The 26,098-nt window shown below is 45.2% G+C and overlaps 1 protein-coding gene across 1 annotated transcript; it reads left to right on the top strand.

Moving 5' to 3' along the window:
* The first annotated feature begins 1,198 nt into the window (after positions 1-1,198).
* LOC128459124 (myocardin-related transcription factor A-like) lies at positions 1,199-18,739 on the top strand. Its single transcript, XM_053444228.1, is given in 20 exon segments — positions 1,199-1,244; positions 1,534-1,623; positions 1,878-1,943; positions 5,887-5,942; positions 6,730-6,805; positions 6,914-7,072; positions 10,054-10,186; positions 10,188-10,215; positions 10,590-10,706; positions 11,204-11,266; positions 11,346-11,530; positions 11,721-11,895; positions 12,199-12,460; positions 12,651-12,784; positions 12,965-13,822; positions 13,919-14,071; positions 15,420-15,569; positions 15,713-15,793; positions 16,325-16,373; positions 16,474-18,739. Coding segments are annotated over 20 exon segments (3,441 nt in total). The 3' UTR covers positions 17,034-18,739.
* Positions 18,740-26,098: the final 7,359 nt, after the last annotated feature.

The following is a 26,098-nucleotide window of genomic DNA, read 5'->3' as shown; positions in this document are numbered from 1 at the left end:
GCACCATCCTGCGTCAGCCGCATCGCCGATATCAAAGGGACGGGAATGTTTTTATCTCCGGCTTCTGTAGGACGCAGAGAGAGAGGCTGTCTGCAGATTCTGCACCAGAGCCGGCTCTCAACACTTCCAATGGAAATGTGGGCAACGCTCAAAAACACTGGGTCACTCACATTGTTTTCAGTTGAGGGAGAGGAAGCAGCTTGAAAGGATGAAGAAGTTTGAGGAGAGGTTGAAGCTGAATCTGGAGAGGATACAGATTTTGATTCTGTCTGAGACCTCATAGTGAATTTATTCCATTCCATGTGATCTCAAGCCTCTGAGTCACTGAATCACCTTCTGTCTTGATGTGTGGAGGAAATGGACACCGGCTGGTAACCCTCTCTTAGCTGTGAGTAGCTAAACTATCAAACTATATGATGTCAAAGCAGCTGAAATCACATTTGATCGACCAAACCTTCCTACATAAGGTGAAAGGAGTTGTTCTTAGTGTCAAACGCACACGGAAAAGATCGCACATCTTTGAAAGTCCAGCTCTGCAGGAGAGTTTCTGCGCCTTTCAGATCATTGTGTTGGTTTTCGGGCCTGAGATTTAAACGTGTTCCCAGACAGACAAAGTTAACGACTGGCTGGAGAACAAAGTGAAGCATTAAGCACATATTTCTACCAGGTGAGAGACAAACAGAGACCAGGTACATGCAAATTAATACAAGTTATTCTTGTCTTATTAAGATGTAGTTTTAGATATAATTATTATTATTATTTATAGCTTGTCCTGGAAGTTGTTTGTGTATCAAAGTTACTTTTCAATCTCAATCATATCAATTATTTGCTATTTCTTGTCCATGATGCTGATTTTCGGGTTCATTTCCTGAAGATAATCATGTGAGATGTGTGTTTCTTGGCTCAATGAACTGAACTCACTTCTGATGGAGTGACACCATGTTGCAGGAACGCTGCGCTGAGGAAAGACGAGCTCCGGTTTGAATGTCATTCGGGTTCGATGACTTCAGGCCACAAGGTCCAACAGTTAATTCTGACTTTATGGATTTGTCCTTTTCACATCAGCTCTGATTAAACATAATGAGGGAGGGTCGTTTGTACCCTCGGTTCAAATGAGACTTAAGTTAATACGAGAGAGGTTTACACACTTGAAATGTGTTATTAGGAACTGTCACTTATTGACTTCAATGCTGATTACATGACGCAGATAGAGCTGCAGGTTCAGGCCTCACACCTTTTCTTCAGTGATATAAAATATATACAGTATGTGGTGTGTCCATAAAGAACAAGCAGAACAAAATCGTGTGTGGCCTTTTCAATATGTAAATGTCAGGAACCTGAAGGAGTTTAATGTTTTGTGCTGAATAATGAAAATGAATGAAAAGCAGGATAATTAACGTCCTCTTCAAATGTCTTTTCTGTTATCTCAAACTTTTCACTTGTATCTGCAGTGTGACTTTATCAGATGCTCGACACAGGAAGCTGTTGGTGTGTCCGTCTCTGCGTGTGTTTCACTTCCCTTCTCAGAGTGAGACACAACTTGTGAGCGTCTTCTCTCAGAGGATCACAGATTTGATCACCAGCAGCAAACCGATAGCATCCTCCCTGCAGAGCGGCTTCACTGTAACACTTCACCTTTAGTACTTTTACTGCCTCGATATTTCATTCGCAGACTTTTTTATTTGACGTTTTTTTTCCCTTTTTGTTAAACTTGCATCTAAGTTACGAGCATAGTGTTTCTGTGGCTTCCTGTGCCAGGGAGCTGACAGAGGGAAGATGAGGGTTTGATTTGATGATGTAATGACGCTCCGTTCATTCTGCTTTCTTCTTCTTCTTCTTCTTCTTCTTCTTCTTCTTCATTCTGTGTCTGCGCTCAGTTCTCCAGCTGAAGCTGCAACAGAGGAGGACGAGAGCAGATCTGATCAACCAGGGAATCATGCCACGTGAGTCCACAGCAAAGTGTTATGAAGAAACGTGTTATAATGTGAAATGTATGTTAACATTTAAAATCTATATTTACCACAAGTACTCACCAATTCAGAGCTGCTTAGCTTGAAGACCATGTGTAATGTGTAATAGAGCACGATGACAAAAGTTTAGCCCTAAACAAGACTCTGACATAGAACATGCAGTTTATGGTTGAAGTTGTTTAGACCAATATTAATTTCAAAATGACATTTTTTAGCACATGAAGTGTAAATTTAGAAAAATGAAGTTGGATTTTCCAGCCTTGCACAACATAAAGCCATTATTTAAAATGTTGGTTAATTATAAAAATACCATCAACACTACATAAAGTGAGGTATTGAAATAATTGGGTTTATGCAACCAACTAACTATTCCAAATGAAATCCAGGTTACAATAACAAAGAAATAAATCAGGATTCAAACCCTGTCTGGAATTATAGGAATAGTTTTATTCAACATTAAAGAACAGAAGAATATTCAACATGTAAAATTAATAACCTACAGAACAGAGCACACTCCTGGTAAAATATGCAAACCTAATTGTGTGTATTGCAGATGAGAATTTGTGTTTCAGCTCTTCGAGATAATAACTAAGTCTTAGCCTCAACAGCAACGACAGAATATTATAATCATCTCTCAGTATAATGAAATGCAATTCAATATTCTGCTAAATCAGCAATAAATCAAAACCTCCGGAGGTTGTTTGAATGCAGACGGAACACGTTGCCTTCCTGAGCAGAGCTGCAGTGAACAGATGAACACCTGTAAAGCAAACTGAAGGAGAAACTGAGGTTTTGGGTTCTCGTATCGTCTGTGAGAATCTGTCGTCTCTCTCTCTAGCTTGAGCTTCATCGTTCTCCACACAGCAGTCACACAAAGGATTTGTGGTTGAGACGCTGCCAACGTCTGGAGACAGTCAGAGAGTTTCAGTCTGCAGGGTGAAGTGAAGCGAGGTCATATGTCAGCGTCAACATCCGTTCACTGCATTTTATCTGATTCAAAGATTTTCCATTGTAGCCTCAGACTGGTTTAGTTGTGTTTTATGCTCCTGTGGCCCAACATGAAGGAAGTCGGTGTAACATGCTTTTCCACAACGTCTTCATTAGGGGCAGCTCATCACAGCAGCAGCATCAAGTTCTTAGTTAATCTCACACGACTCTGTGTTCATTCATTTGTTCTCATGTCCGCACACAGTCACTGTTCTGTCCCGGGCGTCTTCTCCGCAGGTATAAGATCTGTTCTGGTGCTGAATGCTCTAATAAGCTGCTGTATTTTCCTGCTTTGCATCACAAATGCATACTTCCCCTTTCCTATATGTGTGTCTATATATAAATAACCATTGCAATACAAGAACCAGCTCTTATCTTCGTACACAGGCAGCATGAATAATGAGCTCGGCTCAGACCTCATCTGGCCACAGACCTCCGTTAGTGTGAAAAGATGCAAAATGAAATCTACCTCGTCAACAAAGAGGAAAACTCTCCCATTGAGTCCCTTCTGTGGGAGAGAGAGAGAGAGAGAGGGGCACTGAGATCAGGAAGTAAGTTACTTTCATGAAGTAAAACTACCTCAACTGCTGATCAGTGTTATTTTCATTCTTATTTATAGTAAAAAAAACTATTTTAGGTCTAAGAGCACATATAACAAACTACATTTCCCCTTGTTTAAGTCTTCTTTCCTCTTTACTGTTAACTTCAGTCAAAATTCTCTCTTCCATATGTGTCTGGTCCTCACTCCTCCTTTCATCGACCTATATTCTCTTACCTCCCTGTTTCTTTAATCAATAACTTTCCTCCCATTCTTCCCATTCTCTGATGACCTCAGTAAACGTTGCACTCCTTCACCTTTGAACTCTCTCCATTCCTCTCGCTGTCTCTTCATCTTTTGTCCATCTTGCACTTCATCGTGCATTTGTCATCAGAGTACGTCTCATGAACCCACATCCTCTCCATTCCTTTCATAAAACCTCACACTACACCTCAGAGGAAACTCCTGCTGCTCTAGTTTTGAAGCGTCTCACAAACCGTCACTGTATCTCTCTCTCTCTCTCTCTCTCTCTCTCTCTCTCTCTCTCTCCCTCTCTCTGCCTCAACCTCTCTTCATCTGTTTGTTCTCTGTGTCTCTTTCACACATATTTGCTCTTTTCTTTCCTTTCTCAAATCTGCTCAGCACAATTCCTGCTTCACTGGAGCTTCTGATTCTTCTCCTCAGACGACTCTGATAGAGCTGAGGAGTTCTATTTATTCTTCATGATAATCATTCATAATGAAAACTGGCTGGTTGTCGACTGTCTGCACGCACGTTGGGTTTTGTGCGGCTGTGGCGTGTGGTTGTGAAGTGTGATCCCCTGCCTGTATACACTTCTCAGAAAAACAACCCTGCATAAAGAAAAAAATAGATTCATCACTTTAAACAGGTGGTCAAACTTTAAGGCTCAAAAGTTTTTTGCGTTTACTTAAAATAAGTTTTTTTTAAAAGCCCCAGAAAATGTACTTTAAGCAGAGCATTTTAAATACAAGTAAGTCAGTTAACTCTCGATGTAAAAGGACTTTTCAGTGGAAGACTAAACTTAAAGCTGATCCCAGAGTTTAAAGACCGGCCATGCTGGTTGACTTTCGCTGGATGGCAAGAAGCCATGATGGAGCCACTCATGCACATAATGGGGTCTTTTCTCCCTGACCTCCTCCCACCAATCTCTATTTCCTCCCCTTCATTTGCCCTTCGGCCTGTTGTTCCATTTTTCTTCCAGCTGCCTCTCTCCATTTATCTCCGCTCCCCGTCTTCCTTAAATCCGTTTCTTTATGATTCTCCGTCCTCTTCTTATCCATTTCAATCATTTTCACTTTCGCCCCAGCTTTCGAAGAACCGTACTCTGTGCTCATCCACCCATCACCACTGCCCCTCCGTTCCACTGATGGTTTCCTTTGTAGCTGAGTGATGGGAAGGTTCTCACACCCACAAGGAGGCCACTCGACCCCACTGTGGACGGGTGAGAGGTCTTGGGGGGGGGGGGGGGTGGATGTCCCCAGGGTGTGCACGAGAGAGTGTGTACCAGCAGGGTGACAGTGCTCAGCGACGTGAACTGAGGCTTGAGCAGGTACCAGCAGCCTTGCCCCCGGGGGTTGCTAACCTAGTCCCACCACATATGTGTGTGTGCAGCCTCTGGATGTGTGTGTACATGTACGTGCACTGCAGTGGAGACAAAGTATTAAGACTGCGACTCATATCTTCACTGGTCAGTGTTTCACTGCATCGGTTTAATTTCTGACCTGATGTTCAGCAATTAAAACCTGCATCTAGTTTGGTTGACATTCAGTTAGTAACTTTAGTGACAGATATCCCAGCGTGTGGCCAAAGTCTTCTTACTTGTCTCGTCTGCAGGTTTAAGAGGATTACACTGAGCTGAAGTCGTGGTTATGAATCATACAGTGATCACCCAGTATGGATGTGAACCGTATCTGGGCTTTTGCATAATCATAAGGCTACAGGAGCATATTCCATAAATACCTCTGCTCTAGAGAGGCTCATTGGACGGGCGTACATCTCATCAGTCTTCCTCCTTGACCTTGTACGGTTTGACCCTTTTGAAGTGTCTGGTATGGGACCACTGCTCAGGCCATTGTGCACTTTATTCAAAGACCTATGAGCGTGTGACAGTTAGTTCACTGGAATGGTTCTCAAATGTGAGAAAGGAAAAGATTTGTCGATAAAAGAGCAATAATCCTCACGATCTGTATTCAAACTGCACTGAACCTGAACTGTAGAAGCAAAGAGCCATTCAGCTCTCCATTTCCACTGGAATGACTGTACACACCGGCCATTAATGCTCTCTCTCTCTCTCTCTCTCTCTCTCTCTCTCTCTCTCTCTCTCTCTCTCTCTCTCTCTCTCTCTCTCTCTCTCCATCTTTATTCCTCCAGCACTGAAAAGTTCAGCGGCCTTCCATGAACAGAGGCGGAGCTTGGAACGAGCTCGGGTGAGTTTGTCATCCTCCAGTCGATCACAGCTTAAGTTATGGATTAAGTTAAATAGTTGAAATGATTAGTAATCGTTGAAATAGTTATTTACAAGTGTTAAATGAGAAATGGAAAATAACAAACAATAATGCATAAATGGGGATTAGACATTGTTAATCGTCAGCTAAAATAAATAGTCAGCTCCTCCTAGGCCCACGTTTTCCCAGCACAGATCATATTTTAATAGCAAGTCTTGTGTTGATAGTTTGCTCTGATTTCCCCCCCCCCCCCCCCCTCCTCCTCCTGGGGCCCGGCTGCATATTACAGCACACACTGCGCTCGCCCGTCACACATAAAGGAGAGAGAGTGAATGTCAGATCTTTGAAAACATCAGAGCTGTCGTGGGCTTTCCCTTCTTTCTGTCAAGGGGGTTTTCTTCCACACGAGCAGATCAGTCAGTCGCTCATCACAGACAGACAGACAGACAGACAGACAGACAGACAGACTGACAGACAGATGGCAGAGTTGGATGTAGGGGGGGGGAAATAGGTCATTAATTAATATAAGAAACCAGCTAACAGACTTTTTATTTTCTAATTTAAATTCACTAATCCACCTTCTTACATAATAAATCCCAATTTAACCCCCAGTCAAAAGTAATGAATGAGTTTTAATAGTTAGCATTTTTCGATGTACCTAAAGAAAACCAGGTGTGATGAACCAGATTAAATGTTCATGAGGAAACAGATTATGGAAAGATATGAATGTGGTGTGTTTATAAAACCATCTATTTCTCTCTTTCTCCAGACTGAGGACTATCTCAAGAGGAAGATCCGGAGTCGACCGGAGCGAACAGAGCTGATCAGGATGCACATCCTGGAGGGTAAGAGCTGCAGAGCGCCCCCTGCTGTTTGGAGCTTTGGGTCAAAAACTTCTAATGATGTTAAACATGATGTTAAACATTTCTACCACTTGTGTGTTTGGCTTCCAGAGACGTCCGCGGAGCCGTCGCTGCAGGTCAAGCAGCTGCAGCTGAAGAGAGCTCGACTCGCCGACAACCTGAACGATAAGATCTCCCATCGGCCGGGGCCCATGGAGCTGATTCACAAAAACATCCTGCCTGTTCACTCCATCATTAAACAGGCCATAGGTCAGTGCTGCCTTCATCACCAGCTTGTTAGACTTCAGGTGCCAGAAAAACAAAACCTCAGGAATTATTACAAAGCTACTGTCGGGCATCCAGACCTCTGAGTCTTCAGTCGTTGGGTTGAGTTTCTCTCAGCTCTCTGCGTTTCTCATATTCATGTCTTTAAGCTGGCTGCACACAGAACCCAGTTAAAATCCCCCCATCAACATGTGTCAGCTGTAAAAACCTCCATTTCATAGTTGCCAGCTCGTGCTTGTTGCTTTTTCTGCCCTCTAGTGGCCAATAAATCCTGAATTCACCCTTAAATAAAACCCCCTCTGTATAAGCTGCAGAGGAGGGTAAACAAAATAAATAATAAGATTTTAAATGTGCAATATATCACAGCACACCTACACTGTGAGGCTCCTGACAGGATGTCCCTCTTGGTCCTCTCCTCCAGCTTTTATGAACACACTGATGTTTCCTCTCTGATGCCTCAGCTGTGCACCCACACAAACACACACACACACACACACAAACATGCACCCACACAGTTGCCTCGTCACACACAGTTAACACACAGACACACACATATTTACAATCCAACATACACTGCAGTGCGACTCCTCCTGCTCCAGAACAGCCGCTGCTGTGGGCTTGGAAAGGTTAAAGTAGGATAAAGTAAATCATGCATGGCCTCTCATCTCTGCCTGACAGATGCAAAGTTGAGACGTCTCTCCCTCCTCTGCTGTCAGCTTTAAATAGCCACGCTGGCTGCTACCAGGACACATTATCTTTTATTAGGAGAATTAGATACTAATTGAAGCGTTGAGAGTCTGAATGAGAGGTGATTTCTCTCGGATGTAATATTATGACAGGTATAATGACATCATTTACACTTTGATAATAAAAGAAACGTAGGGGCCAGTACTAAAGAGGCTTTCACATCCGCCTTGTTCGGTCCAGAGCTTCAGACTTTGCACTTTAGTCTGATCCTAAATAAAAGATCTGTGTCAAATTATAGTCCGACCAGAAGAGATGGTCTCAGTGCTAATGACTAATTGCAGGAAGTTGAGACGGCATTAAACGATAGAAGAAGAAGAAGAAGAGAATTCAAAGACAACAGATCATATTTCAGTTTAGCTAAGTGAGCGAATGCAAAAGTCAAATTGACAACACGTCGGATGCAGGTCGGTCTTCAAACCAACAACCTTCAGAACAGGTGATGACCACAGAACATACGTATGTCGCACAACAACAGTCCTCAATTCCTTTATTGTGATATGAACGAAGACATGAATCTCTGTCGGAACCTTCAGGTGTGAAAACTAATCTCACATCCGAGGGTGAGACCAGAGACGTCGAGTCCAGCTGCTTGATCGATGTGCGGGGGGGGAAGGTTCCCGAGATTCAATAAGATACCGACTCAGTGGATTATCCGTCACTGTCAGCGTGTCTCAATAAACACAATTGCATTATCACAAGTTGCAGCAGGAGCTCTGGGGACACGGGAGTTACACAGAGTTAACACATGCAGTGACACACACATGGAGACACACACATGCAGACACACACATGCAGACACACACATGCAGACACACACACGTTGGCACAGCACATCAGTGGGGAAGTCATCACAGTATTAGATCAGAGGGAATTAAATCTGCCCCCATGTTGTCTTTTCATCATGGCCTGCTGATGGTACACTAATGGCCAGTGGTGTACTTTACATAACGGTCTGCTGTGGCCCACGGCAGCTCCAACATCCAACAGAGGAGTCTTTACTCCGGTCCAGGGGATCCTAGCAGGTGGCTTTACTCCCTAATCCCTGTAAAGACTCAGAAGTCTGCATAGTAATGAATTGATTATATCACATCCCTTTGGGGGGGGGGGGGGGGATTATCAGGAGAACCGTGCTTTGAGTCGTTTCTATGCATATTTAGATTTCTCGCACACTTTTCATATAATGTATATTTCAGTTGAACAATGGCTGAATGAAGAGTTAATGCAGTCGCAGCACAGATGACACGACCCGTCCTCGTTGTTCGTTAGAGAGACGCCATCTGTCACGTTAAAAAACTCCTGTGAATGAGGTGGTTGGATTAATGTGGCCGCAGATGGAGAGTGAATGAGAACCCTGAGATAGAGCTGAGCTCATCTGGGCCACAGCGTGGACGACAGAGCAGATATCATCTCATCATCTCATCCTGCGCACGCTGGCTTCCACGGCCGTGACGTGAATCCAGACACAAGAAGTTTTTTTAAGTCGCTGTGCAGCTGCCGTCACACTCTGTTCAGGGATAAACGCTCCGGGGGACGTTTCTGGAGCAGCCACTGGAGAATAAGCTTGTGGTGTGAGGAGCTTGTTGTGGTATTTCACACAGTCAGAGGAGCATTAACACACACACATGCAGGGACGTGTCGCTGGTTCTAACAGAGGAGATCATTTATCCACAGCAGTGCATTAGTTCACTGGCACAGAGCTGACGGTTTGGACTCTGGATCGACGCCTGTTGGGTCGACCAGGATTTTAGAAAAACGTGGTTTGGGTCAAAGAAGAAGATTTAAAATTTTGGTGTGGGATTGTGAGATATGCCTTTTTTACATCTCCACGGATATCCCAGGGAACAATACATGGATCTGAATCATGTGCACTTTGATGCAACTAATTGAGTTTAAGGGGACTATTGGGCCAGGGGGACACCAGGGGGGACACCAGGGGGGACACCAGGGGGGACACCAGGGGGGGACACCAGGGGGGGGACACCGGCTCCAGTTGAAATCTGACTGATCCCTGTAATGCCCCTGTCCTGTCATTAGTCTTTAAAACGATATAAACGAGTACTAACTATTAGTTATAACAATACATGTTCCAATTCATTTGGAGCTGACAGATAACATGGAATAATGTGCACGGATGTTGGACATATACATATAATTGGCCCTCCATTTGAATAATCCTCCATCCACCATGTTCTTCCCTGTCTCCCTCTCCCCTCCCTCAGAGACACAGTTTCCAAAGGCTGCAGGTGATAACTCATCATGTGACATGGACAGCAGTGACAGTCTGTCCCCAGAACAGCCAGTAGGACACGAGTCGCCTGCGGCCGTGAGACCCCCGCTCTCTCCACCAGACACTGAGATCTGCCACCCCCTCTCCCACACAGGTACCAATCCTCTGGAGGGAAGACGGGGATGTGACTGACATGTCCTGTGTCATGGATGCAAGAATGTAAAAATAGAGTGAATTCAGAGGACAAAGTGAAGTCGAGGAAGAATTCACTTTTGGAGCAAATTCAGCTGAAGGGGTGGTACAGGATTATTAGTATTTCTTAATTTTCTTAAAGTTCTAAAGAAATACTGCAGAGGTCCTCAGCCATATTGTGATGATTGGTTTGGCTTGATTGGGTTCAGGGGGCGGTTGGGGATCTTTTTAACTGATAGGCACAGCACCCATCTACAGAGACTGTTTGTAAGGCCATGATGAGGTAGTAGTAGAAGGTGGAGCTCAGTCCACGTCTGTTTCCATCTTGTCCATCAGGACCCTCCTTCAGCTCCTCGTCTACCTCTGCTCTCTGGACACCGACCCTCACTGAAGCTGACCAATGGGGTGACAGCACCATCTGCCCAGAGGATGGGTGTGGCCTCTCTGATCAGGGTAAGAGATTAATCAAACCTCACAGGATGAAAGGGCCTCACCTCTCAGTAATCTATCGGTGCTCAGATCTAAAGATGGTGTTTGTGTTGCTAACAGAACAGATGAAGTGTGATGTGACGGTCGTTGCACAACCTGAAACGTGTGAAGCAGAGCATGAAACATTTGCATCAGCCACAGAACATGAACAGCTGCTGCTCCCGTTAGCACCATGGGCTCATTGTCATGGTTCTACTGTCAACTCGTTTCCAGCTGCAGCCGAAGAGACAGGAATCTTTCTTTAGAGTCAAGAGACATTAAAATATATGAGGTTTATCAGGTGGCCACACACAAATACATTCACCTTCCAAACTTTTAAAGGTTTGTGTTATTTGTGTTAACAGGCGGCTGCAATGCCCAGAGTGGTAGAAAAGTTATTAATAGAGGCTGCAGTGTGTCATATTACAAACAAAAGTTTATGTTTACAATGATCAACATCACTTCTTCTTTTCTTGTTCCAGACTAAACCAAACTCTGACCGCTCCGCCCAGAGACACAAGAAACCAAAGGACAACCATCCAAAGGTAGATTTCTGTTCCTGTGATTAGACCATAGAGTTATTAACCTTGAATAATGATTTGTGACGTGATTTGTTTAATCCAGATAAAGAAGTTAAAGTACCATCAGTACGTCCCTCCTGACCAGAAGGGAGAGAAAGAGCCTCCTCCTCTACTGGACTCGTCTTATGCAAAGATCCTGCAGCAGCAGCAGCTTTTCCTGCATCTCCAGATCCTCAGTCAGCAGCAGCAGAACTACAACTACCAGGCCATCCTGCCGGCTCCACCCAAGTGAGTGTCTCAATATGAAGAAAAAGACAAGGAGCCACTCTGTTCTGCTCTTTAGTTTAGTATATTCTCAGAATCAACTCAGAATCTGAGATGGTGCAAAGGTTCTGATTGCATTAGCTGTAATTGTTTAAAAGCTGAGAGATCACTCTCCTGTTCCTGCCTCTTCTCCCCCCCCCCCCCCCCCCGACAGACCTCATAAAAATCTGTCTTCCTCCTCCAACTCCAGGACCACCTCCTCCCCGTCGCCGCCTCTCGCTGCCCCCCCAGCTGCCCCCTCTGTCCAGGGCCGTCACAGCGCTCAGAGTTCAGCTCCTTTCGATGGGACACAAGCAGGGTCTCTACCTCCAAACCTGGATGAGATGAAGGTTACATCATATTTCTCCTCATCACCCAAACTCTGAAACATGTGTAGAATCAACAGGTCTCTGCTGTGAGGTGGATAGAACAGGATTTTGTGAAATATTCTTGTTGACATAGCAAAGCGGCCCGTTAGCTCAGGGCCGACAAAGAGAGAGACAGTGACAGATTATTCTGTCTTTATTTGATATCCTCTCCTCCTTCTCCTTTAATCCTTTGCAGTTTTCCTCTCATGTTTCATCCTCATCTCTTCACTTCTTACCGCTCTCATCCCTCGCTCTCCACTTCTCTTTCACTTCATCGCCCGTCAGGTCGTGGAGCTGAAGTCCCAGCTGAAGCTGCGTAGCTTGCCGGTCTCCGGCACCAAACCCGGCCTCATCGAGAGGCTGAAGGCGTACCAGGAGCTGAAGGGAGGCAGTGGCACCAACCCCTCTCTGACAGCAGGGGGTAACACAGGGCCGGGGGCGGAAGGAGCAGGAAGATCCTCCCATCCTGCTGCAGCCGACCCTGAAAGCACATCACAGCAGCAACAGATCCAGAGCTGCCGGGCATCCTCCCTGACGAGTCAGCGAGGTGACTTCAGAGGATCCCCACTGTGCCACACTGTGCTTTTTCCTTTTATCTATTATGTATTAGTCAGTGGGGGTAGAAATTAAATGTAGAAAACAATAATGACAGAGTAAGATGTGTGTGGTGTCTGTTAAATCCCCCATTCATGATCTCTGTGTGACCGACGCATGTAACACTTCCTCTCCCCCTGCAGCCGCTCCTCAGCAGCTTGTGACCTCCAGTTGTTCGGTGTCACCACCACCCGTCTCCGTCAGCCTCTCTGACCGCCTGCCGGCCTCCAGCAGTCCAGAGGAGTCCAGCGTCAGCAATGGTGCTTTCGAGGAAATGGTGGGAATAAGCTTCACATGTGATCTGATGAATTAATCTTGTGTAACCACAGAAGCATCTTCACAGTCGTTACTCATCTTACACGTTTGAATATTGAAAAATCTAACCATGCCATGACCTTGCTAGAACCATGGATGTCAATGTCAGCCTTTATTTATTGTATTCTTATTTTCTGTCTAGATGAGGTCACCTCTCTCCCAGTCGGGTCTTCAGCCATCTTCAGCTCCTCACCTTCCAAAGACTATTAAACAAGAGTTCCCATTTTCCGCCCCAGCTCCGTGTCGGTTCTCTCTAAAGCCAGCCTCTCTGCAGAAACACCGCCCGCTCCCATCAGCTGTCCCCACAGCTCCAGTACGGACTCTGGACAAAGACCAGATGCTGAAGGAGAAAGACCAGCAGATACAGGAGTTGACCAGGATGCTGAGGTCGACCCAGAGGCTGGTGGAGGTGCTGAGGATGCAGCTGGAGCAGAGGAACCGAGGAGCACAGGTTTGTGAGCCCGTGGTTCTTCTAAGAGTAAAACAAGAACCTCCTGATAAGCCTGGTGTCCATCCTCCATTCCCCCCTCCCACTTCATGTGACACTAAAGTCACAGTCAAACAGGAAGCCCCTGAGACGGAGGAAGTGCAATCCCTAGACTCCCGTGGATCTTACTTGCGACCTCAGGGAGCACAGGAGCAAACTCAGCTGCACACGGAGCCACAGAACAAACAGGAGCATCGTGATAGTCTGCAGCAGAACGCTCTGCAGCTGGCCCAGCGGCACGTCGTGCACAGACTCCTGCTGCGGCAGCAAAACATCCACAACTGTCACCAGGCGCTGGAGAATCCACAGAAAGTTTCTCTGCAGAAAAAGAAGAAATCTCACAAACAGCAGCAGAAGCAACAGACAAAACTAAATCAACAGACTCTAGTGAAACAACAACTGAAGCCGCTGTTGCAGCAGCAGCAGCAAATCCAGATACACTCCAAGATACATGTGAAGCAACAACAGGTGCTAATACCAAAGAAACAACAGGTGCAGCAGCAGGCTCCACAGGTGAGGACGGGGGTCAGGGTCAAAGCTGTCAATAATATTTCTGACACCTACACCTAATGATTCTTCTTCTAAATATGTATTTTTGTTTTTGTGCAGGTGCCTCAAGGATCGGCCCTCTCTCTCCCGACCTGGTCAGACTCCACCGCGGCCCTGGTCACAGACGGGGAAGGAAACCACTTCCTGATCGCACTGAGCAATCGCATCACTGAGGCACCCGAGGGAAAAGCGACCAATCACATCACCCTCCAGGTACAACACATCAATTGTGTGGTGTTTGTTTTGTTCTTCCCGTGCGTTTGTGGGTTTTCTCTGGGTTCTCCGGCCTCCTCCAAGGACATGCAGATTGAGGATCAGAGAGATTCTAAATTGACCGTGGGTGTAAATGTGTGTGAAGGATGGATTGTCTCTGCACCTCTCCAGGGGGTAACCCCGCCTCCTACCCAATGTCAGCTGTGATTGGCTCCGATGTTGTGCAGGGATATGATTGTATGATGATATGGACGTATGAGTCTCCAATGGAATCATGTTTGCATATTGCATTGAATTCCTGTGAGACTCCTCATCCTCAACCAAAGCCCGGAGCCTCCTGCCTCATCTGAAGTGTAGCATCAGGCTGCTCTGTTAATGTGTCACTGAAACAGAGACAGAAACATGAGTGAAGGAACTGCTCCAGTGAGTCTGTGGAAACGACTGACTTGAGCTGTTTCACACAATGACAGCCGTCCTCGATAAGAGTGTCTGACTCCAGCCAGATGCTGATTATTATTGCTTTGCTAATTACTCTAATGACGTCCTCCATTACTATGATTCATGTTGTTAATGGGGGGGAGGGGGGACAAAGACAACGTCGCATCTCGGCTAATTGAGACGTGGAAGCCCGTCCTCAAAAAATGAACAGATATGTCGACTGCACACATCGCTCCTGGTGGTTGGTGAAGGTTTAGCACCGGTAGAAGAAGTTCTCTGCAGGAGAGAGCTGCACGTGTGTGTGTGTGGGGGGGGGGTGAATCCCAACCCAGGGTGCGTGTGTCAGGAGGTCGCTTCGGGGTTCATGGAGAAACTGTGGAGTTCCTCAACCAAGAGAAGAAAACTTACATAAAAATATTGAGTCAGCTGTAACACCTGATCCCCACATTCTGAGAGTGTGTAAACATGTAGTAGTGTAATGGATAAATTGTGAAATACAGTATCTGATAAATGTTGTATATAAAAATAATGGGTGAGGGGTCACTATGGATAGATTAAGAACTGGATGAGTATAAATGTTGAAACCTTTAGCAGAAAGTAAAAGTAATGGCTGAACAGTTTAAATATAAACCAAAAGTAAGTGGGTTAAATGAGATAATTACATAATGGATGCATTAGATTTAGCTTAACTATTGGATAATGTGATAGATGCGGAAATTACTAAATGTGATGGTTGAGTGGTTGAAACGTAATTATATATGGTAAATATGTAGAAAAATGAAATTTGCAACACAAACCAAATTCAGTTAAAGCTATAGGTACATTGATAGAGTGACAAAAATCATCACTGTGAACCCTTGTAAAACAAATATGAACAAACGTCTTGTTTTTTCTTAACATGTAAAAGCAGGTAGAGAACAGAGGACCTCATGTGTCAGGGGACCGACCACAGCAGGGAGCCGCTCAGTGTGTGTCTGCCCCCCCCAGTCTGCAGCCTCTCTTCCAGAACCAGGAGGCCGCTCCCTCGGGGGAAAACATCCCATCACCTTCCTCTCACACTGTAAGTGATCTACCACATGGATAATCCTTCAAGGGGATTTCTAACTTCTCCCCTAACCCAACTTTTCCCATTATCTTGTCCTTGGAAAGTGAAACCTTTTTTCTTCTTCTTCTGTTTCCCTCATTTCCTGTTTCTGTTTCCAGCTCAGCTCCAGTCTGGATGTTTTATTTAGTCGTCTGTCTCCAGCTCCTGTTCAGACGGCCGCCTCCTCGCCGGATGACAAGGTATGACGCATGCTCCCAATGTGTCATTGCACAAATCAGCTGTTTTATGTAAACCTTTACACACCCGGCTGCAAATGTTCCTAATCATGATTTTAATGACTTTTGCCAGTTTGTTTTTATATGTATGGCTGTAGGGCTGACACCCAGTGGCCCACAGGTGTCAGGTTTTCCTGTTGATACTGTTCAACTCATTCCTCTATCTCCAGAGTGCCTGAAGGATTTATTTAAATTTGTTTAACGCACAGTTGGACTCCAGGATAAACTGGTTGGGCTCAAAGGTCAAAGTAACTATGACCTCATTCCCAACATTTTTTGACTTGGACTTGAATATGATTTGATTAGATGTCAGAGGTCAAAGGTCATGGAACTGAAACTGCTCCGGTCAGCTGAGGCATCCAACCACAGAGAGCTAGTTCTAGATTTTGCTTTAGTATCCTTTGTATCGCGCATTTTATCACAACTAGCCACATCAAGTGCTCGTGTCATGCAGTAACACTTTGTGTGTGTGTTTTTGTGTCTCCCCCCCCTCAGCCTACAGAGCATGAAGATGATTTTATCGACATCATCTTGCAGGCAGGAGGTGAGACATCGTCCGCTCTGTTTGGTCTCATCCTGATCTGTCAGCCTCAGGTCGACACATCACTTTGAAACATTCACATTCTCTGTGTTTCTCTTCATAGAGAAGTTGACCTCCTTCAACACGGCACCAGACTCGTCCCTCGACCGTCTCAGTCCAAACTCCCCAGCCTCCTCCCCCTCTGCCTCCCCATTCCACCTGATGCTATCTCCCCCCGTCGCTCCCAGCTGTGACACCCCCCCGCCCTCAGTCTCAGCTGGCTCCGAGCTTCAGACTCTGGTCGACGCCGCAGGAGAGGAGCCGCACTTCGGTGACACCGGGGGCGGACGCCTGGAGGACTTCCTGGAGAGCACCACGGGCAGGCCTCTCCTGGGGGTGGAGCCTGGAGGCCTGCTGACGCTGATCGACGACCTCCACAGCCAAATGCTGTGCACCCCCAGCATCCTGGACCCGCCCCCGTCTCCCATGGACACCTTCGACATGGCCCCGGAGGAGGGGCGCGGCCTGGACAGTATGGATTGGTTGGACCTCACGATGGGGGGGGAAACGGAGGAGGAAAGCACCTCGCTCACCCCGCTCGGCCCCCACACTCCCCCTAGTATCTTCTCCACAGACTTCCTGGACGGTTGTGACCTGCAGATACACTGGGACTCCTGCCTGTAGCATGTATGAGCAGCATCAGCACACAGACACACACATGGAGCTGATGCCAGGCTTCAGTTTTTGATGAGAGCACTTTCCTCTGCATCTTTACACACGTTTGCTTTATTGAACCCCTCCAGCACTTTGACCTGTATTTAACTCACACACTGAAGTATTGACTGCATACAAATATTAGGCAGGTCCTACATATGTACTCACTTACATAGTATATCTACTTAGATATAGATCTGGACCCAATCTGTGATGAGGCTCTTTAAACTGGGTCATGTACCTACAGACGAATCTACCTGAGGACACAGGCGCCATGTTGATGTGGAAAGGTCAATCGGTTTATTTGACCTTTGTCTAATTAGAATGCAAACTCGTCCTTCGCTGCCTTTCGTAGTAAAGATAATCCATATTTGACCACTGCAGGAGAAAGATACAGGTAATCGATGAGACTGATTTCCCAGCAACACAACTGTGTAAATAGGTTGTTTGTAGACAAGCTGCCCTCCAGAATTTAAAAATATTTAAAAACATATGAACAGTGGGAGAAATTTAGCTAATTAATTGATTTGGGGTCATTCTGAAGGACAAAAGAGTATTTAAAGAAGTGATCTAATCAGAGTTTGTGTTTCATTCACAACACAACTTCCTCCACACAACCCTTATGCAAAAGGTTTTATGCAGCTGTCACCAGTGAATCAGGTCCTGAGGTGAGGGATGGGAACTCTCTATTTGCAGAATTACAGAGAGAACATCACATTGATATTTAAAATATTGGGGTGTTTTCAGAGTATTTGTCAGAGAAGGGTCCTTTAATATGTCACGTGAAGCCAACCGTCTTAATTTCTCAATTGACGTTATTCTCCTGTATTCTATGAACCTTATAAACACGTGCGCACATTTCGAATTTATATATTTTATGTATGAATGTCTTTGCTATGACGACCTCTGAATGTAAACTTGTGGGACTAAGGTTTGTGCACCTGATGTAGAATCTGCATCTATATTCACAACACTGTGTGTTACTGCTTTAGAGCCTCACTGTCGTTTCTCTGCCGTTCTGTTTGCACTTAATAATCAAACAGTGTCATATCAAAGGGAAGGGACTGAATACAGTTGGATAAAATGCCTTCATATTAAGGTATTTGTCATATTTTTTGTTTTCATGGTGATAACTGGCTGTCCTGTACTGTATCAGTACTGTGGCCACTGAGGGTTTTATTTCCCTCTGAGATTTTACACTGATGTTTAGGCACTAAAGATTTATTATAAGACACATTTGTTTGTATAGTTTTTTTTAAATCTATACAGCAGAGTGTAACACTCTGTGTATAGATGGCGTGAACTGTGACTACTTGTATATATCTTTTAGACGCAGCTAACATGCTTTAGCCTCTTGAACATGTTCTCTCAAATGTGCCTTTAGAGAATTTATTCAGTTGTCACTTGGACTCAAAGAGGAAATGATTAGATTTCATTAGGCCAAGGTCAAAGGTCATACACAGTCAGTCAAAATATGGTAAATTAAACTGCTGGTTGTTGGATGGGAGGCATACAACCTCAGGGCAGTGATTATATCATCATATGATCACACACTGGTTGTTACTGGTTTTGTGAACCTGTAATAAATGGCTGTTTTACAGATCTACTGATTGAAATGATAATGAGACTGTGACGTCTTGGAACTGGCGATTAAGCAAGACATTTTTTTGATTTATAAAAATAAAAAATGAATAATGTTTCACGAGGCCGTTGTTTTGTTTGATGCTAAAGAAGCTGACGACATTGAGCTACAAAGCTGAACATCACTAAATGCTTATCTAGCTGCTTATCTTTGAAGATCTATAAAAAGCACAAATGTACACAAAAGACACACAACCCAACGCTGTAATTAACCCACATAGGAGCAAGTACTACAACACTGTCACATTGATTTACAAACGTTTCCTTCAACCTTCAACATTGACCTTAACCCTAATCTCAACCTAACCTTCAGCCAAGTCCTCACATTAAAGTGTAATCACTTATCCTATGGGGACTTTTTAATCTGGTGACTGTGTAAACTTATTCATGGCCTCACAACATGAGTAATGCAACCACACGCACACACACACACACACATACGCACACACACACAAACACACACACACACACACATTTGGGTAGATAAAATGTGCTTTGAGCAGGAGGATGACAGGAATGACGACAGGGTTACAGCTCTGGGGCGAGGGAGCAAAACACACACACACACACACACACACACACACACACACGCACACAGACACGACTCAACACAAACATCTTTCTACATTTAACAAGCGAAACACTGTTCTTTGTCAAACCAGGACATGTTGGGCTGATCTGAAGCTGTTAATGGGGGGAGCGGAGGATGCCAGACAGACATGTACTCCACTGAACCTGAAAACAAATGTGTGTGTGTATGTGTGTGTGTGTGTTTGCGCCTGTGTGTGTCAGTCAGACCCGGCGTCACGAGAGGTCGTTGGAGGACTCCGCTCCCTCGGTTGTATTTCTGACCCTTCTGTGTAGGACATGGCCACGAGCCGCCGCCTGCTGATTGGACAGGGATTCGTTCATGAATTCAAACGACCAGTGGGAGCGACCTCCTTCTTCTTCTTTGATTATCATGTTGATGTTATTTAGCTTTTAGGGCATCACACGGTTAAATCAACAACTTTAAATTAATGACAACAAAATTGCTCCCTCTCAATCTTTAGCAGCCCCGTTAGTCACTGCAAGCTGGCGCCAGGCCTGGTGTGTGTGTGTGTGTGTGTGTTGTGCATGAGGATGACAGTCATGAGCACAGATATAATATCTTCTGATATTAATGTAAAATCACTAATCCTCCTCAGTCCAGTTAATTATGTCACATCCGCCGCATTAGTGCTTAGAAACGTCCACGGCTTAAATCAGCTGTCTTGCTATTTTGATGAAATCTCAAGTGTAAGATAAAGGCTCCAAAGAGACGCATGCAAACACTCACTTGTTCATTGATCTACACAAACACACACACACACACACAAAATACATCGCATTTGCATTTCGACAGCCTGAAGTCATTCTGCAGAAACTTTGATGCATCTGAGCTGAACAGTGGGGGGTCCTGTGTTTGGTGTGGAGGCAAATAGCAACACAAAGAAACACAAGTATGCACAGTAAAAAAATAACTGAAGAAAACAGGGATTTATAAAAGTGCACACACACACACCCACATGCGAGAGCTTAACTCCCAGAAAAACAGTTACATCTTAAGGATACTGTGAATATAGTTAAGAACTCTGCAGTTTTCACTTGTTTGTGTGAAGCTAAAACGTTACTCAAATGTTATATCTATGAAAATCTATAGTTCCAAAAGCTTTAGCCAGATCGTACGCTCATTATAATATTGTAAAAACGTAACTTTACTTCTTCACACTTCTTTCTTTTCCTCTGTTATCTCCTCATCGGTATTGACTGCAGCGACCAATTATATAACAAACTCACCTAATTGGTCCAATACATTTGCACTAATGTGATGTAATGAGCCGTCATTCAGACTCCGGTGCCGACCAAAACAGCCGAGTCCACCTTAAAACACACAATCCACCACGTTCTCCGTCTGTGGTGGTGACTAGGCCGGGAGAAGCTGGGATGTGAAAGCGCCCACGGAGCCGGGGGGGGGGGGGGGGGGGGGGGGGGGGGGGGCTCTGTTGCTGCTCCTGATTAGATGTGACAGTCTTTTGAAAGCTCGGGTTATTTCAGACCAAACATCATGACACCTCCGCCGTGGATGAGAGAGTGAAATTAATTTGTGGTTAGCAAGGGGGGGGGAGAGAATATCTGGCTTCTGAAGCAGCCTCCTTTCAAGCTGAGAGAAGAAACACATGTAGGATGAGAGGAGGAAGAGGAAGAGGAGGAAGAGGAGGACGAGGAAGAGGAGCCTACAACATATATTCTTAGAGAAATCCACAAGGTCAAAGCAGCTTCACTCCAGATGACAGATAGTATTCTAAATCTGGAGCGTTCTAATGGAAACCTGCTGCGATGAAATGTTTAAACTGACACACACACACACACACACACACACACACACACACACACACACACACACACGCACACACACTCACATATGACAGATTTCAGCTCCAGCTGTACACTCAACCACTAAAATGCTGACAGTAGCTGTCAGATACACATGGAAGAACATGGACACACACACACAGAGCGAAAGAGAGAAACTGTAATATACTCATATATATATGTGTATATTTATATCTAATGCATTATTACTGGCTTCCTCAAGGTTCTGAGGTGCCGTTGCCGTTTAGCAAGGCACCGCGTGTTCAAGGGTAGAATCTATGCACTGGGATCGTTAACACAATTTACTGATTTAGTGCATTTTCATGGATTTACTATTTACTCAGGTTTTTCACCTTGAACTCTTATTGGAGCTTTGACAGAGGTGCCCTTCTGGTCTGTTGTCTGTCAGTGTCTTCTGGATTTCCCCTCCAGTCTTTGCTCCATCACCTCGGTGGTCCATACGTTCGGTCCTCACTCAGCTTGAAGTTTCCTGTTTGCCTGTTTGCTCTGTCTGCCTGTGGTTTATTACCCAGCCTTCCTTGTAACCTGCCACTTCCTGCTAAGTCCTTGTCTGCCTGCCTGCTGAGCTCCGCCAGTCAGATCCCAGTCTGCAGCCCAGCACCTCTGCCAGTCCGCCCTCACATCGTGTGTAAAGTGTGTACAGAAAATAACCTGGAACTTTCAAAGTCTTGTTGTTTGGTTGTTTTCTGTGCTCTTCTTCTTGTTTTCCTCCTTCATCCTCAGTTTGTTTCCGTCTGTGTGTCTCTGCTGCCTCGTCCAGCTCACTCCTCATCTGGTGTCTGCTTTGAACCACGTTCAGACCACTACTGCTCCGCCGCCATCACCAATCCTAAACTGGTTCCAGTGTTTTCCCTTCAAGGCCTTTCCACCACTTCAGAAACCACCAAAAACCCAGTTGGCCGTTCAGACTTCCAGCCGCTAATCATCCCAGATCCCTCTCAATGTCTAACAGTCGGACATTTTGACCAATCTCTACCAACTGCTGTCTCCATATAGATGCAGATACTGACTGTTTATCTGTGTCCAACCAATGCATGCTCAACCGTGATCTGTCCAACTAGAAAGGGAAACAACCAGAAGACCTCTGTCCCCAAATTCTTGTGCCTCGTCCACAGACTCTTCAGATTCACATGTGGAATCAGTTTGTAGAGATTGTGTCACCTAACTGCAGTCGGTATTAAAGGAGTAGCACAGAGACTCACTTGTTTTCTGCCTGCCAGGATAGCAAGTAAAGGTGATAAGGCAACAGATCCAGGAGTGTAACATCTCCCTCAAACCCTGAAGAGACCATGTTTTCACCCCGTGTCTACCTTCCTCATTACGCCACACGGAGGAACGGACTGAATAATAGAACAACGCCCGGAGGAAAAAACGCTGACATCGCGACAAATTCAACGCACAAAGGGAACAAAGGAAATGTAGTTAAGAACAGTGGAACAGTGAGAGATAAGGTGTGAGAGGAGCGTTCAGGAGGAAGTGAAAGGGGAACAAGGGAAGAGAGCGGAGGGTGTGTGTTTGTGTGTGTTTGTAAAGGTGTGTAAAGGTGTGTGTCTGTGTGTGTGTGTGTGTTTCTTTTCCACCTGGACCAGAGCTAGAAGAGAAATATGTGAGCAGGAGACAGGGGAAGAGAGAGAGCGAGAGGAGGAAGACAGAGAGGTGAAGAGTTAGAGAATGGAGAACAGAAATAGCTGCACCCCATTATCATCCCCTCTACCTGTCTGGCTGTCGCACCTCTAATTACTGCTGCCACATTGCTGCAGATAACACACAATGAGAGAACTGTGTGTGTGCGTGCATGTGTGTGTCCTTGTGTAGATGTAATGTGTACAGTATATGTTCATATGAGGTTATTTCCATCCCAGTTTTTGTGCCGTTACGAGACTTGCTATGTTTCCTTGCCTATGGGTGTATTCTTGTGTGTGTGTGTGTGTGTGTGTGTGTGTGTCAGTACATGCATGTGTGTTGGGATTATACCTCTCCTGTTAACCACCTGGAGGGAGGCAGCCTGGTGAGGGGAGCTTAAGGAGAATCTAATCCTTGCCTTAATGTGACAGCAGCATTTTCTGTGAAACTACCATCATTATTTAAACTGGTTAGCCTCAGTGTGTGTGTGTGTGTGTGTGTGTGTAGGTGTGTTTAAGCAGACTCAACGCACGCAGACACACACACATACACACACACACACGCGCTGTTGAATGCAGACGTGATTTCATGTGTCGTCTTAAGCAAACTGCGAGCAGCCGATGTAGGTCAGGCACATTGCAAACTGAGTGTCTGACTGTTCCCTGACTTATGCTTGAAACCAAATGCTACCGCGGGGATTATACAGAGACTGTGGCAAGCAGCACACACACACACAAAGACACACACACACACACACACACACACACACACACACACACTCACACATATTAACATGCACAAAAACACCTAAAGGGTCTTTTAAATCTAGGTCAGTGCCAGAGACAGGCCTGACCTTCTCCAGCGAACTCGTTACCTGACAATTACAACAGGTCTGAAAAAGATCCACGTGGAGTTTAAAGACGAGTCAAATCCAGTTTCACCTGCGGTTTGTGTTTTCATGTTTGCCTTCCACCCTCAAGCGTCCTCCACCGGAGCTCCTCTCGTCCACATGTCCTTGCCGTCAATCTCTCTCTCCGTCTCTGTGTGTAAACTGCAGAGGCAGCATCATATGGCCCCTGACAGCTTCCATACTTTCTTCCCCTGCTGAACCGCTGCCAGAGAGAATGAGCGAGCGACAGAAACAGAGACGGGCGGCTCCCAGATTTCCCATCTGTTTACGATGATGTACAATTCTCCTGCCAGGCTCTCTGTCACATACGTGTGTTTAAACTCATGAATCGGTGTGTGTCCATCTGTCCTGTGGCTTCACAGTAGGTGGCTTCAGAGATGTGTTGCATGAAGGAGTCGAAAGAACCAGTAAATACATTTAAAATATTACATTTATGAAAGAAAATCCTGCATTCAACATACTACCTTACCAGAAAATCATCCTCAAAGTAAAAATACTTATTGTTATACACTGTCCCCAACTATAACAACAACTGTAGTTATATGCACAACGTGGAGTTTTAATATTTAAGTCTATGGACTGAATATACTTGACCTAAATGAGTTATGAGAGCAATTTGCACATTGGAAACACAACAAACAATCGACAGTGCAGCCGTGTGTGAGCTGGGATGTTCCCCGGGAGCTCCACCTTGTGATGGATGTTTCTTTGGTGCATTTCTATGTAGATATCCTTCCCAAAGCAGCTTTAAATATAACTTTATTAGACTTTATTAGATTATGCTGATACACAGTCCTCCTCCTGCTCTCTCTCTCTCTCTCTCTCTCTTGTCTGAGACACTGGGTATTCCCTCCTCCTCCCAGTGTGTAATGGGACGTCAGTTGTAAGATGTACGACTCCGATGCAGGTGTTTCCTGACCTGAATTCAGATGAGAAGAACACATGACCCCAGGTTTACAAGAGGCAGAAGGAGGGCGGGGGAGGAAGAGAGCGGAAAATGACTACAACAGGCCGAGTGGTGGATTTATTCACACACTTTACCTGAGAAGAGGAGAGGTGAGGAAAGAGAAGGAAAGAGAAGGAGAGGAGAGGAAGGGAATTGAAAGGGGAGGGGAGGAGAGGTAAATAGCACTATATTGTGACAGTCCATTTATTATTTCTTCAAGCATCCCAACAACAAATATATCAAGTGCAATATTTCATAAACTCACGGTGGCTACACACATAATTCAGAGACGCCAATTAACCGAACCCCAAATCCAATGTTTTTCCTAAGCTGAGGAACATTCACATTACACACAGAAACTGGGATTCGAACCAACAACCTTACGCCGGGAGGCATCAGTGCTACCCCTTGCCATTCCGCCAGTTATCGTTCAGCTATTGGTGAAGTAGGCAGGACATAAAACTTTGGCCTGTGGGAGCTGGAGGAGATCAGACAATATGAAGATTTTGAACTCCACCCCCCCGGTTGCTGAACAGGAGGAGGACGAGCGGCCGCTTTGATCTTCATCCTTCTTTGGGAATATCACAAAGAACCTCTAATGTGCTCGACTGAGGATACACAAGGAAAGTAACTGACTCATCGATTGTGCCGCAGGGTTTTCAAACTGTGTGGGCAGACGGGTCCGGCGCCTGTGATTATTTTCCATGGCGGACTCCTGGGGAAATGGTGGAGGTATAAAGTGAGGATGTGGTCAGCAGGATGTCGACGTATCAAACTCAAGGCTCAGGGATGGGGTGAGGATTATCCTGGAGAAAGGAGGATAAGGTGGAAGCTGTGTTTGGGAATTCTCCTCAAGGGACTGAGGCCAACAACAACACATTTTTTATTGTGTTTGTCCTCTCGGGAAAAGGGAAAGCAAAAGGTCAAGCAGTGGAGTAATGAGATCAGATCCACACACAAACACAAAAGGAAACACAACAGTTCAACTCCGAGGCTTCAACGGTCACTTTGTATACGTCTGATTTACACTCTGTCACCCGGCACCCCTTCCTGTTACTTTTAGTTAAAAGATAAGAAATAAATTCATAGCCATCGGGCAGGTTCCACAACAACACACTGAAAAGATATTAATAACAAGTGAAAATATGAGGTGTATTGCAAATTGCTAGGATGAGAGCGATGAGAAGAAATTAGAGACACAGAAGACAGAAAATGGAAATTATAGTGTTTAACTCTCGCTCTGTTTTGCAGCTGCCTTTATATTATTTTTGCACAGCTGCAGTTCTCACACGTGATGTTACCAGAGAGTTCATCGAAAGTCCCACTCAGTGTCGCTAATTCAAATCCTTCAGATGGAGATTAGACAGAATAACAGTGCTGGGGAAGAGCGGCCTGTTTGATGAGGGGGGGGGGGAATCAAAGCTAAGCTGGGTCAGTGTCATGGCGTCGGATCACACCAGAGCGAGTGCAGTTAAATCACTTATCAGGAAATGAGTGAGA

This window comes from Pleuronectes platessa, chromosome 16 (assembly GCF_947347685.1).
Source record: "Pleuronectes platessa chromosome 16, fPlePla1.1, whole genome shotgun sequence".
NCBI lineage: Eukaryota > Metazoa > Chordata > Actinopteri > Pleuronectiformes > Pleuronectidae > Pleuronectes > Pleuronectes platessa.
Note: the sequence above shows the minus strand (reverse complement) of the source record. Positions and strands in the feature narration are given on the sequence as shown.